The sequence below is a fragment of the Terrapene carolina genome, unplaced genomic scaffold (assembly GCF_002925995.2).
Source record: "Terrapene carolina triunguis isolate 2854851 unplaced genomic scaffold, T_m_triunguis-2.0 Scaffold714, whole genome shotgun sequence".
NCBI lineage: Eukaryota > Metazoa > Chordata > Testudines > Emydidae > Terrapene > Terrapene triunguis.
Genome location: NW_020665065.1, coordinates 8,551,980 through 8,569,578, shown reverse-complemented (window position 1 = coordinate 8,569,578; position 17,599 = coordinate 8,551,980). Strand labels below are relative to the sequence as shown.

The window sequence follows — 17,599 nt, the reverse complement described above, 5'->3', positions numbered from 1 at the left end:
TAGAAAGCTGGGGGAGGGGAGGGGAAGCACTCCAAAGCTAATATTTTGCTCTCCATAATGAACCAGTGGCAGCTGTGCCTGATGGCATTAAATTGGCCCTGCCGTCACCCCACTTCAGCAGGGTTTGAGTTCCCCCAGGGCAGCCGCAGCAGCAGCTGGGAGCTCTTTAGCTACGGGTGAAGCAGGGAGACTCTTCGAGCCTTTGCTCGGGGGGGGGGGGGGGGGGGGGGTCGGTTGGGGGGGGGGGCGGGGGAAGGAGGCACCCCCTTTGGGGGGGGGGGGGAATTTGAGGGCAATCACATGAGGCAGGTGGATGGATACCACGGTGAGTGGGCTGTGGGGGTTGGGGATGGGTGTGTGAGACAGGTGGATGGATACCACGGTGACGGGCGCTGCGGGAGTTGGGGATGGGGACGTGTGAGGCAGGTGGATGGATACCACGGTGATGGGCGCTGTGGGAGTTGGGGATGGGGGTGTGTGAGGCAGGTGGCTGGATACCACAGTGACGGGCACTGCGGGGGTTCGGGATGGGGACGGGGACGTGTGAGGCAGGTGGCTGGATACCATGGTGAGGGGCACTGTGACGACTGGGGATGAGGAGGGGAGGGTGCGTGAGGCAGGTGGTTGGATACCATGGTGACGGGCACCATGGGTATTGGGGATGTGGGGGTACGTGAGGCAGGTGGCTGGATACCACGGGGACACGCATTGTGTAAGATTAGCCTGGAACGATGCAGCGGAGGGGAACATCCGCGTGGCAGTTTAAGAATGGTGGCGGGGTGTGTGTGTATCCTGCTCCCCCTGGGGTTGCCCTTTTGGGACCTTTCATCCTGGCCCCTTCTCACTGGGTTCTGCCCACTGAAATTGAGGGTGTTCTTGGGCTGAAATATCCTTCAGCTCTTCCCTTCCCTCCCAGAGCCTCTCCCACGTGTGGGGAGGGCTGGGGCGGAGCAGCCCACACCTCTCCCCGCCCCTCTGAGTGTACAATGGTCCCATTTGGGTGGCTGGCCCTCCCCTGACATGGGAACGGTTGGGACCCTTTCATTGCTGGAGGGACGAGGTCGGGGGGGAAGAGACCAAGGTCAGAGTGAGTGGCTGTTGCATTGTCTCCCAGCGGGTCCCAAGTGGGCCCTTTTGATTCCTCGCTTCTAAATAGCCCTCGGCCTAATGCTGTGCTTCTGTCCCCGTCCCAGCCGCACCGGGGCCTCTGCTGGGCTCGTTCCCTGCCGGCCGCTGGATACCAGTCGGGCTAACTGACCTACTGCTGCCAGGATGCCCTGCAGTGATGCTGGCTGGGAGTAGAGCAGGAGCAGTCTATGGGGGCGATCTTACACGGTGACCTCGCAAAGTGTGTCAGGAGGATGGGGGTTCTCACCCCCGCTCCCAAAGTCTGCGGCAGGAGGGGCTTAGAGTCCCCATAATCCTAGCGAGCCTCCTCTCCTAGGGGGATGCACTGGTCCCTTGCAAACTGTCCTCGTCGTGGCCGTCTCAGAGCCTTCCTGCAGCTGCTCTGGGGGGGGGGGGTTGAAATGGACCCTCCCGTGGGAAGTTGGGAGTGTGTGTGTGTGGAGGATAGCAAAGTTTTCAGCATTCTCCCTCGCTCAGGCTGCAGGAAGCCAGTTCTTGATGGCGGGGCCCTCCGCTCCCATCCCCGTCCCTTAGCTGCAAATGGCTGTTCAGAGATTGGAAAGCTCTGTGCAGCATCTGGGCCGCCTGGCAGGATCTCCCTGACTGTTTTTCTGCAGCAAGACCCCAAGCTAACGGCTCGGAATATGACAGAGCAATATTACCTGTTTATGAGCTTTTTTGTCTTTCATTTCTGCTCATCTTTTCTGCTTGGTCCCCCCTATGCTCTGTGTTGGAGCGGAAGGAGCATAATGGAAAACTCCAAGTGCAGGTTCTAGGGAAGACCAGCAGAGGGCGCTGGGTAGGGAGCGCGCTTTTCCTCGAGTGCTCATCCTTGATAGGAAAGGATCCCGTAATTTGTGAATGACTAGATCCGTGTAACTGCGCAGAAATGCAGCCACCTCTGGGTGGAGGGCAGCAGCAAAGGGGATGGGTGACCAGCACTGGAATGTGTTACCTAGGGAGGTGGTGGAATCTCCTTCCTTAGAGGTTTTTAAGGTCAGGCTTGACAAAGCCCTGGCTGGGATGATTTAGTTGGGGATTGGTCCTGCTTTGAGCAGGGGGTTGGACGAGATGACCTCCTGAGGTCCCTTCCAACCCTGATATTCTCTGATTCACCCAGCGATTGGGAACTGAGGATGAGACTTTGGCCTGTACACAGAGGGAAACTCTGACACATACACAATGGGATGTGTAACCACTCTAGAGCCTGCTGGGGCTTGGTTTGTAAAGTCTCCTCTCCAAGACCTGCCTGGGATCGACTGCATTAATTCATCCCCCCCCTCTTCCCCCCGAAAGGAGGAAGCGCTGAGCTCAGGCGCTGGGATTAGAACCTGCGCTTCTGGGGAGCTAAGGTGGCTCCGGCGTGGTTCTGCCCCCAAAAGTGGCCCCCAAAAGGCTTGCGGGGATAGAGCCCTTGGAAATCCTGGAAGAAAGGAAGGAATGTGGTGTGCCTGATGTGCATATGGAAACATGCAAAGAAGGCTATGCCAAGGGCCTTGCTTGCTGCTTGAACTGTTTGTATTTGCAGCCAAGCCTTTGGACTTAGCCTGGCGGATTGGCCTCTGCAATCCGAGGTGTGCTGACAGCATGGGAGACAGCCTCGTCATCCCAGAACAATACACTGCACTCCTGTGCCCCTTCCCCCCGAGCTCTCACAGGCCTTTCAGTATTAATGCTCCCAGCCATGCAATCCCCCTGGGCAGCGTGGAAGGCCCGTTCTCTCCCCACTTTGCAGAGGTTGGACTTGCCTGAAGTTACAGCGGGAGCCTGGAGCAGGGCTGGGGTAGGACCCAGGCGCCCGGTGTGTTTAACTACCAGCTTTGGGAAGTGCTTGGGTTTCAGTCTGGGTCCCCAAGAACCCCCAGGGTGGGGTGCCTAGAGTCAAGGGTCACAGACCTGAGCTGGGCAGAGAATTAAAGCACTAGAAAGGCCTTAATGCTTCTGAAGGACACTGGGGGGCTAGGGTGACCAGATAACAAGTGTAAAAAATCGGGACAGGGGGGTAATAGGTGCCTATATAAGAAAAACCCCGGACTGTCCCTATAAAATTGGGACAACTGGTCACCCTAGGGAGCCAGAGGGAATAGGAGAGGCAGGGCACTGGACTCTAGCCTGTCCCTCAGGCCAGCAAAGGCACCTGTGTGAGAGCATGCGTGGCAAGGCAGAGTAGGTGGCAAAGGCTCCCCTTACGCTGTCTGGAGTGAGTTGGGGGAGTGGGTCTCAGCCCAGTTGTCAGGACACAGGTGCCCCCGTAACCCCTGCCTCCTTCGGGAGCACGCTCTTGGCTGCTGCTCTCCGCGCAGGGAGGGGACTGGTTCCTAGCCCGCTCATTTCCCATCTCGCTCGCTGTCCTCGGCGCACTGACGTTCCAAGGGGCTTCCTGCTGGGAGCTCTGCTGGGTCCTTGGAGCCTTCCCATGGCCCTGCTGGCTGCCGGGTACCTGCCGCTGGGACTGGCGCCCAGCGTGCACTGAGGTGGCAGGATCGATCCCTGAGTTAGGGGGCTGGGCAGAGGGATGCAGCTAATCCCGTTCGCCCTTTGCTGGGGGTTTGTCCTTTCCGTTCGGAGCCGTGGCCATCCAGTGGGCAGCTTGGCTCTTCCGCGTCGCAGCATCGGGGGGCTAGGGGGGCTAGGAGCAGCCACCAGGGGAGAACTCGGCCTCCTGTCCCCAGCACAGCTGAGTCCTGGAGGCCGCTGAGCCGACTAGGGTTGGTCTGTGGGTTTAAGGCAGTTCCCTGAGCTGCCCACAGCTGTAGCTTAACTTTCTCCGCCTGCCTCCTCCCTGACCTCCAGGCCGTGGTGTGTGCCACCTGCAGGGAGCTGCTTAGTCTCCTCTGGCTGCCGGCTGGGCACTGAAGAGGAGGGGGGTTGGAATCTGCTCGTTCTTGTGCATGACAGGTGTGGCCCTCACCCCGGATAAACCGCCCAGGTGACCAGGGGGGTCAGCCCCGGAGAGGCAGGCTGGAGTTAGAGGGGGACGCCCCGCCTCCCTTTCAGGCTGGTGGGAGGCTGAAGTTCTGGTGACTAACCAGCCAGGCGTCTCCGCAGAGGAAGCGTGGGGCTCAGGCGCCCCCTCGTTCCCGGTCTCTGCCAAAGCTGCTCCACTAAAAATAGCCCAGCCTTTGGGATGGCTTCCCACATGGAGCTCTGGCGGGGGGTCGTGGAAGGCTCGGCTGGGGCAGCGTTGCTCCCTCATGGAGCGGGCCCTGGCACAGGCTGGCAGCTGCAGAGGAGAAGGTATCTGGTTCCCTGGCTGCGACAGCTGCCTGATGGAAAGCGAATCAAGCTGGAGACGCCGGAACGTATTTCAGAAGCTGCCTTTGCCAGAGGCCTCCATGTCTGACAACAGCCAGCTCTTCCTCCCTGGTCCCCCCCCCCCCGCTTTGTATCTGCAATAAGCACCCCCCGCGCACACCTCCCCCAGCGCAATCAGCGTGGGATCCAGGATAAGCAGACGGCAATTGCCAGCGTGGCAGGGGGTATCTCCGTATCTCTCCCTCCCTCCCTGCGTGGAGCCTGAAGCACGGAACATCTCCCGCGTCGGCAGAGCGTCAGCTGAGCTGTGGCACGAGGACCACGCGCTGCCACCTGACCCCAGGTGCCTCTGTTCACGGCCGCCTCCTGCCTCCTCAGCTGTGTTGGAAAGGGTCAGTGCCCCGGGGCGCCTTCCCTGTGTGGGGTGACTCCCCCGCGCCCCCAAGGAGCTCTTTCAGCCTGACGAGAAGCTTTGTGGGCTGGAATTAGCACCGGCGCTCTGGATACATAGTATCGATGGTGGCAGAGTGTGCACGTAATGCCAGCGCTGTGCCGCTGCTGCCCTCTGCCAGGGGCTGGCGCTCAACTTGACGGGCGCCGTGTTGCCAAGGGAGGGTGAAGTCAATGGGAGCTGGTTCATTGACTTCAACGGGCATCGGCTCGCCCCCACTGCATCTGGCCTGCGTCGTTTTTAGGACACATGCCTCTTTTGTGGGCCTCGGCCAAAGCTGGGGCCGTCTTGCTCCGGGGCCTGGGGGACTCTCTTCTTTCCCTTCTGCTCCCATCCCTGGCACTTCACCGATGGTGTCAGGCTCTTGGTCCTAACTCCCCTCTGGCCCAAAGCCCGGCTCGTCCCCAGGCCACTTTCCGGTGTCTAATGGGTCAGGATTCTGCTTGGTGCTGGTGCTCAGGCCATGACAGCTCTCCGGCAGCGTCCTGCCAAGGGGCGGTGGCGACACGGAGGTGCATGAGAATCCCCGGAGGCACAGCTGCTTGCTGGCTCAGGACGCCCGCTTGCCAGTCTGCGGAAGCGTCACTCTCTGTCTCCTCTGCTGCCCCCCTCCCAATCCACCATGCCTGCCTGGACCCTGGGTGCTTGCTCTGGCTCTCATCTCCAACCAGGGCCCCCTGGGACCTGTGCTCCCCCTGCTGGGGAAGCCTCTTACCCGCTTGACCCTCTGTCTTTACAGACCCCGCAACTTAGCGGGCCTGATCCCAAGGGCACTGGCTGCCGTGGGGGAGTCACATTTGCTTTTTGCAGGGCTTGGGATCGGGCTCTGAATTCCTCAGTGCTAGTCTAGCTGTGAGCTGAGGCCAGGGCGTGGAGCGTTGTCCTTAACCCGCTCTTTGCCAGAAATCTCCCTTGGTGGGGCCCAACGGGGCTGGTGCTTTTATTCGTACCGCGTGAACCCTCGCAAGCCAGCCGGGCTGTTCTGCTAGTGTCTTGAAAGCTTCCCTCCTCTGGGGTCTCAGGCCATGAGGGGGGAGCGGGGCCCCTCCCCTTCCCACACTGGGGGAGGCTTTCCCGTTCCCCACACCCCTCCAGCGGGATTGGAGGGGGCGAAGGGGGCAGGAGCACGCTGTTCAGGGGGAGGCATAATGAGTTTTGACAGTGCTGTCTCCGCCCCTCTCCACATCTTTAGTGCTCGAATGGAAAGCTGGGGGGGGGGGAGGAGGTTTTTTCCCCTGCTTTTCATGCTCTCGGGAGGAGAGACAGAAGTGAGCGGAATATCCCAGCAGCTCCTGGTCGATCCCGGCTGAGCCCCACACCTCCGAGGAGCGCGGAGCTGCGCACAGGTGGCTGTGGCGCCAGAGCCGTGGGGTGGGGGGGAAAGCAGCCGAGCTGAGGTGCAAAGGGCCCCCTCCCTGTTTCCCTTTGTGCTCTCGCCTGCGAAGAACTCCCCTGAGGAGCCAAGGCAGACAATTCCCCCAAGCCTCCTCGCCTTTGTCTGAGTTGGCCTCTCTCCGCGCTGGCTGGCTGCTGGTCCTGGAGCCAGCTTTCCTTCCCCGCCTCCCTTCTTGGTTCCCTGCACCGGTCTCCTGTTCGATGGCGGTTTGACGGTGTTGCGAAGGGACGCTGGGCGTTCACCGGAGCTCTCCCAGGGACGCCCCGCGAGCTCGCCCTGAGGAATTGGAATGGGGGTGCGTGGAGTCAGTGCAAAGCCCGGGATGGAGAGGGGCACCGAACAATAACACGCTTCCTGCTTTCTCCCCCCCGCCCCACCCCACCCATCAACCCCAGCGAGGCGCTGGCCGCGGATAAAGCAAGTTGGGTGCGTGGAGCACGAGGGAGGTAACACAGTTGCTTTTTGTTTGGTGCTGCAGAAACCTTCCGCTGGGCGAGAGAGAGCCCCGGGCTCTGGAATTAGGTCTCTAAGCTCCGCTCCTTCCCACCCACCCAAGCAGCTGCCGCCGCTGGTGGCTCAGTTACTGTCCGGGCGTGCGTCCCTTGATGCCTGGCTCAGCGAGGAATCGGGATCTCTCCTGGCAGGACGGGCATGTCCAAGCGGCGTGAGGAGGGGAGCTGGCCCGTCCCAGCTGGTGTGGTTGTGTCAGGTCGCCGTGCTCTCTGCAGGCAGGCTCTGAGAGCAGGTGGCGCGGGAAGGAGGGGAAGCGAAGCCCGGGCCCCCTCCCGAAGTGCCAGCTTGGCGGAGGGGTGCGAAGGAGCTGGCCACTGCAGGGACGGAGAAGGAGAGCTGCTCGTCAGCAGCTGTCTAGGATGCCGGAGCTGAGCGGGGATGGACTTTGGCATCACTTTGAAGAGAGGAGTGTGGCAAGAGAGCTGCCCTGGGCTGGAACGTGGGCAAACTGCTAGTTAAGCCCCCTGTGTTTGACCAGCAGGTCTCAGCTTGGGGGGGCAGAGACTGGTACGTGTGGGTCCGTCTAGGGTTTACAGTCAGACACATGGACCAAAGGAGCCCAGCAGCGAGACCCATCCAGCACCTGAATTGGGGCACTAACGGGGCAGCCACACCCAGCTGGAGCAGCCACGCCTCCGCCGAAATAGGGACCTTTCTTCTGTACGGAGGTGTCCTGCTTGTGTGTCCATGACAAGTTCTCCCCCTTCTGGGGGCAGGCCCCTGTCTCTAGAACCAGAGCTCCTGCAGCTGGGCGGGTGACCTGGTGAGACGTCCGGGATTTCTTCCCCCAGCGCTAGCCCCTGGCAGGTTGGGGCTCAGAAGCTGGGAGGTCTTTGATCCTCTGCGTCCCTGGGAGTTGCTTGCTTTGTTTGTTAATGTTGATCCTCAGGTTCCCACCTGCAAGGGGATTTGTGAAGCTGAGACGAAGTTTTACCCGACTGGCTCCTCGGGCTCCAGGTCAGGCCCTGGGTCCTAACACCTGCGGTGCTGCGCAGGCCATAGAGATGGAGTGTGTGGCTGTAAACTCTTCTGCCTGCAAGTGAGCCGAGCCCGCCCCGTCCATACGTGCCAGCCGGAGGATGGGAATCCCTGGGAAAACGTAGCTCCCTGCAGCTCCGGAAGAGCAAGAGGGGGGTCTCCTGCACCCCTGCTGGGTCCCGTCTGCCTCGGATGTGCCCGCGGAAGGCTGGGCCCGTGCCAGCAGCGGCATGACGGCCTGCCAGTACCCCATGGCGCCCGGCACCTTGGAGCGGGACCGGATGTACCAGCACAAGGTCTCCCTGGTGGTGCGCTATTTCATGATCCCCTGCAACATCTGCCTCATCCTCCTGGCCACTTCCACCCTGGGGTTTGCCGTGCTGCTTTTCCTCAATAACTGTAGGTGTCCCCGGGCATCAAGGGTCCATGGTGGGATGGGGAGGGGGAGGGAAGATGCGAGGGGGGGGGACAGGGGCTTTAAATCAGGACAGCCTGTTTGACTCCTAATTGTCCCTCCCAGTCCAAGCCTAGATCCCAATAGCCACCACCCGGGTGTTGCCATCTCGTCCTACAGGCCAGTCGGTGTCTCCGAGCTGAGCCAGTGACTCTCTGCCGGTTCCCCTCCTTTCCCGGCCTGTTGTTGGGCTCCGTCCTGCCGCTCTTTGATCCCCGCTTGCGGCCTGTTCTCTACCCAGGACTGCCCAGCGCTGGAGCGGAGATGGGTGTGACTGAGAGCTGGGATCCTCACTCCCCTCCTTCGCTCTGTCTCCCAAGAGCTGCTGCCGAGCCCAGGCCAGCTGTTGGAGGAGAACACCGGAGTGTGGTTTGTTTGGCCCGTGCTTCCCCACTCCAGTACTGCAGGCTCCCCTTCCCGGGCGGGGGCTGCATTTCCTCCTGCCTGGGTCCCTTCGGTCCAGGCACAGGAGAAACTGTTGGGGCAGCTGTTAGAAGGGAGGAGAGAGGCAGCGACAGCGATCCGCGGTTCTCCCAGGGCTGTGTGTGAAGGGAGGTGTGGTCTGAGCACAGGGCTGGGAGCCAGGAGCTTCTGTGAGCTCCAGACTGCCACTGGCTGGCCTTGGGCAAGACACTTAATCCCCTGCTCTCCATCACCCTCTCTCTGCTGTTCCGTGCATGTCGTTGGGGTGGGCTGTGCCTGATGGCCAGCGGCTCCAGGATCCCTGTTCTCTTCCCTGTCCCTCCTTGAGAGGTCAGCAGGAGTCAGTGTGAGCGCAAGGAGGGGTAGGCCTCCCCTGGGAGCTGGTCCTGCTGGCTCTGGGGAGTGAGTGGCTGAGGAGGTGACTGACACCAGAGTTTGGGCTAGTGGCACATACAGGCCACTCCGTCATTCTGCCAAGTCCACTCAGAGCGTCTCTCGGCGCAGGTGTCTAACACCCCCTGCCAGTATCTCCTTGGGACCAGGCTTGGTTACACAGCGCGGGGAGGAGAAATCCATCAGGCTGTAGCTTTCCTCTGAAGCCTTCAGAGCAAATGTTTCTCTGCCGTACCCTTGGCCAGGAAACTTCTCTGGGTCTCAAACGCTTGCCGCGAGAGAGCACGTGGGAGATGGGGAGGCCGGGAAATCAAATCCCTGGCTGCCTCCTCCCACCGGAGTGTGGTTAGGGCACTGTGACAGCAGCTAAAAAGCAGCGTTGTACGGAGCAGGGTCCAGACAGTGTTTCTAGTGCTACAGCTAGCCCGGAAGGCCGGTCTGGTGGCTACGGCCCTGGATTGGCCCTCGGGAGACCCGGGGTTAATTTTTACCTCTGCCTTAGTCTCGCTTTCTGACCTTGGGCAAGTCACTTGCGAAAGATGTGGGTAACTAGGTTGCTCCACCGTCATTCGGGAGCTGGAGGCGAAGATGTTTTTGATGGGGAAATACGATAGGCAGGGACGAAGGGAGCTAGCAAAACGCATGTTGGAGAAGCCCCCTCCGTCCATCAGGTTCGGATTTATTTTCAGGGGAGGGCTTGTAACTTACTAGGCTTCTCGCCCCATGGCTCGGTTCATAATTCTGTAGGATCCTTCAGGCCCTAGAGCCTTTCAGTCACGTGGGTCTGCAGCTTGCATCTCCCCATGGCCCAGGCTATCTATTTGTCGTACTATTTCCCTTATCACCCCCCTCCCCCGCCACGCCTCCTTCTTGCATGCGAGGCTGTTGCTCTCAAAATCGTGTTGCTGCTCAACTTGAATGCCTTGATGAATGGGCGTCTTGGGAGGCTCTTGGGCGATAGGTAATAAATAGTTTGATTTGCATCACAGCTGAGCAGGGTGGCCTTGATGAAATGGCATGTAATTGCCCAAGGCAGCAAGAAATAATCGCCCCGAACTGTGGGAAGCCTTTGCCAGAGCCAGGTTTGACATGCAGCCCCAGTCCGGAATGCCTGCTCCTGGTTCGTAGGTGTCGCCGGGCGTAGAGGGCCGGTTCTGTAGGAAACTCTCCGAATCATCAGGTCTGATGCCAAATGAACCTCGTGAAAATGTTCAACGGCAAAGCCAGAACTCCTAGATTCTCCTCCTGATTACAACTGGCTTGCTCTGTCACCTGGGGGCAGTCACTTAGCCTCTCTGGGCCTACACCCCAAGGGGCAGATGTGAGGCTTAAGCTTTGAGATCTTGGGTGAAGGACCCTAGAGAAGTTTTGAATACCATCCTCTAGCCTTGGACAGGGGGTGAGGTTTGTGCCAGTGCTGGAGACGTCTCTGATCTCCCCTGTGTTTGTTTATTTGCAGACAAGCCCGGTAACTATTTCCCGCCGCCGCCGCCAACGCCGCAGGATGGTAAGTACAGGATCGCTTCCTGACGCTTGATTTTTCTGCACTTGGGATACACTTGAAAGCAAATCACTTAAGCCTCTTCTGCTTCCTCCAGCTGCCTCATGGAGAAGCGCCTCCCTGACCCAGTGATCTATTTTTCAGCCTGACTCACTTCTCTTTCTCCCCTGAGCGAAATTGCTGGTTCACACATGCACGCTCCCTCCCTTCCCTCTTGCAGCCTGAGCCGGCCGGGCTCCCCCGCCCCCCGCCATTTCTCTGCCTGCCTAAGAGGGAGCAGAGTGGCTTTGTCTGCTCTCGTTCCTGGAAAGACGCAACACCGGGTGGCTCCTTTTCTCTGACACCCATTCCCGAGAAGAGGCGGCACGAACCCGTCTAGATCTTTTAAAGCTGTGATCGCTCTGCTTGCAAAACCCAGCTAGGCCTTTTAGCCTGATGGGATGGAGGGGACCAGAGGTTGGATCTTACTCAGTTTATAGGGGAAAATGTACTGGTGACTAATTCCATGGCCATAATGCAGTTGTCCCCAAGGTGCGCTGGGCATTGGTACCGGGGTGGGAAAGTCACACAAAGAGCTGAGTGGCTGGTTTGCAGACAAGTAAGAGGCGGTGTGGGAGGAGGTGCCCTGGGCACACGGTGCAGAGACTTCCAGGCAGGATGGCCAGGGAAAGCCCCTTTTCAAGGTGGTGACGTGTTAGTGTGCAGGAGGGGGGGGGGGGGGGGGGGGGAGCAATTCTCCCCCTCATGGTCTCTTTTGTCTCATCAGTGCATCGTTAAGCTCACAAGTTCCGAGGCTTCGGAAAGGAACAACCCAAGAAGCAGAATAATCCAAGCTATTGGTTTAACATCTTTACAAAAATCCTTTTTTCTCAAGTCTTTGCTGGCAAAAGGCCCAGAGACTGAAGGCCTCTGCTTAACCACAGCATGGGCAGCAGCTGTACAAGCTTCCCTCCTGCTCCCCTGGCTACCCTGCCAATGTGCCACAAACCTTGGCCCAATGCCGCCCCCCCCCCCCCCCCTCCCCAGGCATGGGTAACAGGCAAACAGTGCTTCCCTGAAACTGGGAAAGGGTTAAATGGGTTCTGCAGACTCACTGAGGCAGACGGCTCATTGCCTCTTCTGGATATAAGAGGTGGGAGGTGCTTTTGGAGAGAGAGGGGACATAGGGTGTGGGCTGAGCAGTCCAGAAAGGAGGAACCTTTGAAGCAGCCAAGCCTAGGGTGAAGGTTTGAGCTGTTCTTTAACTTTGTTGGTAAAGCCACATCCTTAGGACATACAGACCAGTTTGGGAAAGGCTCCAGGTCTTGGAGCGACTGGGGAAGTTGAGTCACCATGGCCCATCCCGTCTTTGAGCTCTCTGCTGGTACTGCTGTACTAACACTGCACAAAATCTGTCAGGCTCTGACTGCAGCTGGCACAGCCCTTTGAGTATCCTCCTGGCATGAGAGGTGAAATGGAAACTGGTTTGCAGCTGGGCATCGGGTGCCTTTTACTGCCATGGTCATAAATGTCTTTCTTGACAGCGAGCCAGCTGGATGCTTAGAAATGTTGACCCTAACTCTGTCCCCTTCTCTGGGGTTATTTGCATCCCTGATGGAGCCAGAAGACTTTTTGCTCCTGGATTCCCCACTATCCCTTTATTTTAACCCTCCTTGCCTCAGTGGAGTTCCCCTTCCCCAGAGCCCAATGCTATTTCCCTGGTAGAAAAAAGGCTTCATTTTCTCCCTACACTCTGTGCAATCACCTTATCCATGTTTCACTGGTTGAATGCACAGATAACCCCATCTAAAAATGCAGCCGATTATAGCATGTTAGTTTCTCTCTCTCGCTCGCTTTCTCAGGGTGGGGAGGAAGATGGGGGAGAAACAGATGCCAGATAAAATGTCATTAATCTATAATTGGACCCAAGAAGACGTGTAATTCAAAAATAAAAAGGAACGTAGGTGTCTCTCTCATCTCAGGGCTCTGAAATATTAATAACCCAGCCCATCCAGCTGACACGTTCCACCGAGTCCCCCGTCAGGAGGTGGAAATGCGCACGGTTCACGCAGGTGCCTAAAGAGGGCCCTCTCTGCGAGCCTAAAATGTTTCAAACGCATCTGATAAAAATCTGGAGCGCCTCCCCCGCCCTTGTGGTGCTTTGGGGTGCAGCGTGAAGAGAAGGGAGTGCGGATTTCTTTACAAGACCGACTCCCTGGCCCTGTGTGTTCGGGACTGCGTCAGAGAACCCGGTGGCGTCAGTCACCCCTCATCTGCATAGTCCCCCATCCTGCGAAGACTTGTGCACATGCTTAATTTTTCAGCTCAGATGTAGTCCGTCGACGTCCACGGGATTCCGCACGTGCTTAAAGTAAAGCGTGTGCGCAAATCTTTGCAGGATGGGGGCTCTCGTTTGTAGTCGCCTGGGCCATACCTGGGTCTCCTAATCCAGTTAAAGGGTTGGTCGGGCTCAGGTACTATGGGGGTGGGAGCTGTAGAAGAATGAAGCTAGACAGACACCCCTACTGTAACTTGGCAATGTAGTTGCATTTGTCCTACCTTTAATTGTGGGGGACCTCTTCCATTAGTAACCTTAAACCGCTTACCCCCTCCCACTCCCAGTTCTCACAACTTGCTAGCTATTGAAAGACGCTGGGGGAGAGGGGACGGAATCTTTCTCTTTTATACGAGAGTTTTGGCCCTTCCCAGCTCCCCCTCACTACCCCGAAGTTGTGACACAGAATTAGTGATGTCACGTTCATTGTTCTCGGGCAGCAGTCGATTGTGTGGGGTGGTGATGACATCAATCAGCAGGCAGACACTCCTGGGAGGGGTACCTTGTCAGAGCGCTGCGAATATGTGCAGTACTGACAGCGCGCATAGCAACTGGCAGGCGCTGTCAATTGCTTTTTCTCCAACTCTGCTCCACACAGAGTGCCGCTCTTCTGGGTTGTTACTGCTTTACGTTGTGGGCCAGATCTCAGCTCTTGCAAATCTGCATCGCTCTATTGACTCCAGGGAGTTTACTCCCATTTACACCAGCTGGGGATAGGCGGTGCTATATTTTTATCCTGAAGCCCTAACGCTCTTTTGGGTTGGGTTAGGTTTATTTTCAAATGTAATATCTGGATTTCCAAACAGTGATACCCAGCTAGATGTGAGACTATATTATAGAGAAGCAGCAAACCAAAATCCTGGAAAGCTGAGCTTATCCTCCCGATGCCGCCTCCCTCACAATCTCCCATTGCATCACATCCCGCTCCGGTACATGCCCGTGTTTCTTTTTAGATAAGGGAAACGAGCGTATCGTGTTAAAACTCTGTTTGTGTCATTAATCTTCTCAATAAGCTGCTCCTGTGGAACAATTTCTATCACGTCACGTCTGTCTGGTCCAGTGGGATGTGTGAAATTTTTCCATCTTCTCTTTGCATAACCAAGGTTAACGAGAGTCCATATTTCTTCTGAAAGACTTTGTGGTTATGATCATTCATTAAAAAGCGTGAAGCAAGGTGGGCTGAGCTGAAACCCTGGATTCTTGGAGGAAGCTGGCTCCAAATTTTGGACCCAGGGGTTGGAGTTTGGGTTCCTCTCTGCAAGGAATGGCTGGAGAATGAAACTGCCTTTTAACCTCCATGGTGGGGTGACGCCCACCCACCCAACCACACGTGCCCAGCGTTGCGGGGCTAGGACGAGAAATAAAACTGGGCAGTCCTCTGAAAATTCAAAAACACGTACAGGAAAACCAGAGGTTCCCCCCTGTCCCCACCCCCAAGAATCTCTTTGAAATTGAGGGTAAGACTGAGTGTCCCGGGGTTCCCCAGTCTGCCCTTCCTGTGACGCCTCCGCCAGCTGTCGGAAGCCGCTGGAAGAGGAGTGTTTGACGAGTGCAAAGGTGTCATTTATTAGCAATAAGCTGGAGATTTTTAAATGAACAAGCCTCTACCCTAGCAAACTCCTCGACCACAGACTGATTTATGGAGCGACGTCTCCCGTCCCCCAAACCGGGACGACTCACGCTGTTCTCTCGCAGCCCTCTCCCAGATACGTAACCCCGCTGCTGTCCCTGCTATTGGACAGGTGGGAACCCTGTGGATCTTTGCCGTAGCACTCAGCTGGTTGAAATCCTGTGTGGTTCCACCCAAGCCAGAAGAGCTGTGCCCACTTCCGCCAGCTGAGGGTCTGGCCCATAGAGTCTCACTTGTCTAATGCAGCTCCTTTTTTCAGAAGCCTGGGGAGGGGTGGAACGGCTTGTCTGAATATGGGAGTTGTGTCGGCCTCTGGAAGCAGAAATGTTCTGGAGGGATTTTGTTGACAGGCGTGGCACAGAGGGGTGTATGTGAGAGAGCGAGCTGGCTTTCGCATTGGCCCCTTGAGGGAAATAGATGGTGAGCGTTACAGGGTCATTTTGCAGTGCATGTGGCTGGGACGGGGGCAGTCGTTTTTAGCATCCATTTCTAGAGTTGGTAACTGCTGTGTGTGTGTGTGTGTGTGTGTGTGTGTGTGTGTGTGTGTGTGATGGAGCTGTTGTAACTGGGGCAAAGGGAACTGTCCCTCTTTTAAAGCAGGGAAGATGTGTTTGTGTGTGGGGGGTTTGGCATTTCTGGCCCGTCGGGTGGAATATATAGGGCGAGGCATTTGGCTGATGGGTTAGGCCAAGCCTGAGATTTCCTCCCCCCCTCTCCGTCTCCTCCTCCCGCCAGGGGCTGCTCTGCCGAGTTTCTGGAACCGGTCTCCACTTGGGTAATTGCGAGTAAGACCCGCGTGGAGCACGGCTGGCACAGCCGGCAGCGTGTTAGAGACCACGGCAGCGGTGACGCAAAGTGATTCTCATCACGTGTGGGGGGAGCGAGCCCTGCCTGTGTGGCAGGAAGTTCAAATAGAGCTCCCCTGGCCCCCGTGCTGGGCGAGCTCTGCTGTTCGGGAGGGCCACGGAGCGCGTATCCCTCTGCGGGAACGCCGGTGGGAATGAGGGGCTAAATGCAGATGGGGGTGGTGCCAGCATCCCTAGTGCACTGCAGTCCCTCACAGCCCCATCAATGCGCCTCTCCCCTTCAGATACCTCCTTCCCGGGTCGCCTCCCCGCTGTGTCCCCGCAGCTCCCTCCTGCCCTCTGACAGGTCCTTCTGATCCCAGGCCCTGGCATTTTCTGGGCAAACAGTGCCAAGCGTGGCATGCTCTCCGGCTTTGTGACATGGGCATGCGTTTGCGAGGAGCTAGTCTGAGGCCACCCAGCTCACTTCACGCGTGACTTGCAACAAGTTTGAGCCCAGCTCTCCAGAGAGGGAAGGGATGGAAGGTGGCTCCGTGGCACTGCCCAGCTCCTGCTTGGGGACCATGGCAACCTGGGCCCAGGATGCTTTAGGGCCTGCCAGGTTTTTGAAGTGCCTACAGTGCGCGCGGCGCTGTACGCAACCCAATCCATCGGCTACATATGACTGCTAATTAAATACCCCTGGGGCAGTTCCTGGACCAGTCCCTCCTGGACGGGCTGATGATCCTCCTATTGCCCTGTTAGCCAGGTGCTAATCAGACCTGCAGTGCCCCACTCTGGGACAGATGGCATTGGGGGACATTTCCCCCCTTCTCTCCTCTTGTGTTGACTTCCCTTCCCCACGGTCCACAACCGAAGCTCTGGCGATGTCAGAGCGGGGAGCGAAGCCAGCATTCAGCTCCCCCCCTGCCCCCCACCCTGTGCTCTCACGGGAAGCCCAGAATCTGGTCCGGCAACTGTGACATCAGATCCCACCTTTCCCCCTACCTATGGCAAGGAATAGCTCTACCCTGCCCCCACCCCACGGCGACTGCCCAGGCATGCGGAAAGGGTAAATGGTCTTCGCTCTGCTTCACTTAGCCCAGACCTGGGAGTTCTGATCTAGCCCCTACGGCCTTGGGCGACTCCCTTGACCTCTGTGCCTCGGTTTCCTCAATCTCTCTCCAAGGGGGCCGCTCAGGATGTGAGGTGCAGCGTAAGGGCCCATTGTCACTATTTGCTCCATCCCCCAAGAAACTCTTTCCTTCCCATGGATATCCTCGGAGGCCAGGCTGAACCGCGGGGGGCAGTCGCTGCTCCTTTCCCCGGGGTGAAGACAGCCGAGCTCAGTGGCATCCTGGATCAAGCACGCGTGCCGAGCTGACGCTCTTGGGGAGCCTCTGGCCTGCTCCTAAACCCTGAGGCTACGTCACTGTCTCCCCCACTCCTGCTGGGAGAGGGAGACCATCCCCCAGCCCTGTCAGCCCGACTGTGCCTCTGAACAGCGTGCTGTCCTCTGGGGTGTCTCCAGCCCACAGAGGACATGCTGGGGATATTCACAGGGCTCGGGGATGGCCGCCAGTGCTGCTGATGGTTTTGGGAGCCGTTGAAAGAGAAGGGGGCTGCAGGTCTGGCCATTCAATCTCCCGCTGGCTTGACGAGTGCGGCTGGAGCCTGGCGGGTCCCTCCCCCACCGGGCCCAGGCAGTGCGCTAAGCGCCTGTTTATGGACCCATAAAACCGGCCACGATGCACGAGGAGATGAGCCATTTGATAAATTAAATATTGGAAAAACCACTTTCTCTGGCCTGGCAGCCCCATAAATACAGGCTTTGCAGAACAGTGGCTGGCTGGGCGGACGGGGGTGGGGGTGGAGGTGTTTGCTTTGCAGGTGGCTTTTCTCTTTTGCATTGAGAATCAGTTAGCCGATTAAATCCCGAAGAGCAGTAAATCCGACCGTTTGACTCTGGCTGGCCGCTGGGGCTCTCTCTCCTGCCCGCAGTGCTGTGCTGTGGCTCCGGGTCTATGCTGGCGGACTCCTGGCCGGATCCTGGTAGCTGAGAGCGTCGCTGCGGCCTAGGCTGCATTGCTGACTGTTGACCATTCCCTTTCCCCTTAGCCTCGGCACCCTGGGGTGGAAATCCAGCCTGTTTTGTTCTGCGTCGTAGCCTGCCCTCATCTAGCTACATGCGTGCAGCATCGCTGGTGGATACTGGCAGGGATGGAAGGCGGCGGTGCTATGTATTTAGAATCTGGTTAGCGCCAGGGTTGTATTGCAAAATATCCCCCCGCACCCCCCTGAAGAATCAGCAGCTGTTTTCTTTCTCTGCCCCGTCCTCGCTGGGCCTGCGCTGAGTGATGCTGAAAGAGCTCGTCTTG

At 58.0% G+C, this 17,599-nt stretch overlaps 1 protein-coding gene across 1 annotated transcript in view; it reads left to right on the top strand.

Annotated features, from left to right (window-relative positions):
• AGRN (agrin) overlaps positions 1 to 17,599 on the top strand; it is a 221,528-nt gene that overhangs the window by 105,201 nt on the left and 98,728 nt on the right. The window contains exon 3 of the mRNA XM_024201658.2: positions 10,451 to 10,498. Coding sequence (XP_024057426.2) covers positions 10,451 to 10,498 — 48 coding nt within the window. The remainder of the gene's footprint in view (positions 1 to 10,450; positions 10,499 to 17,599) is intronic.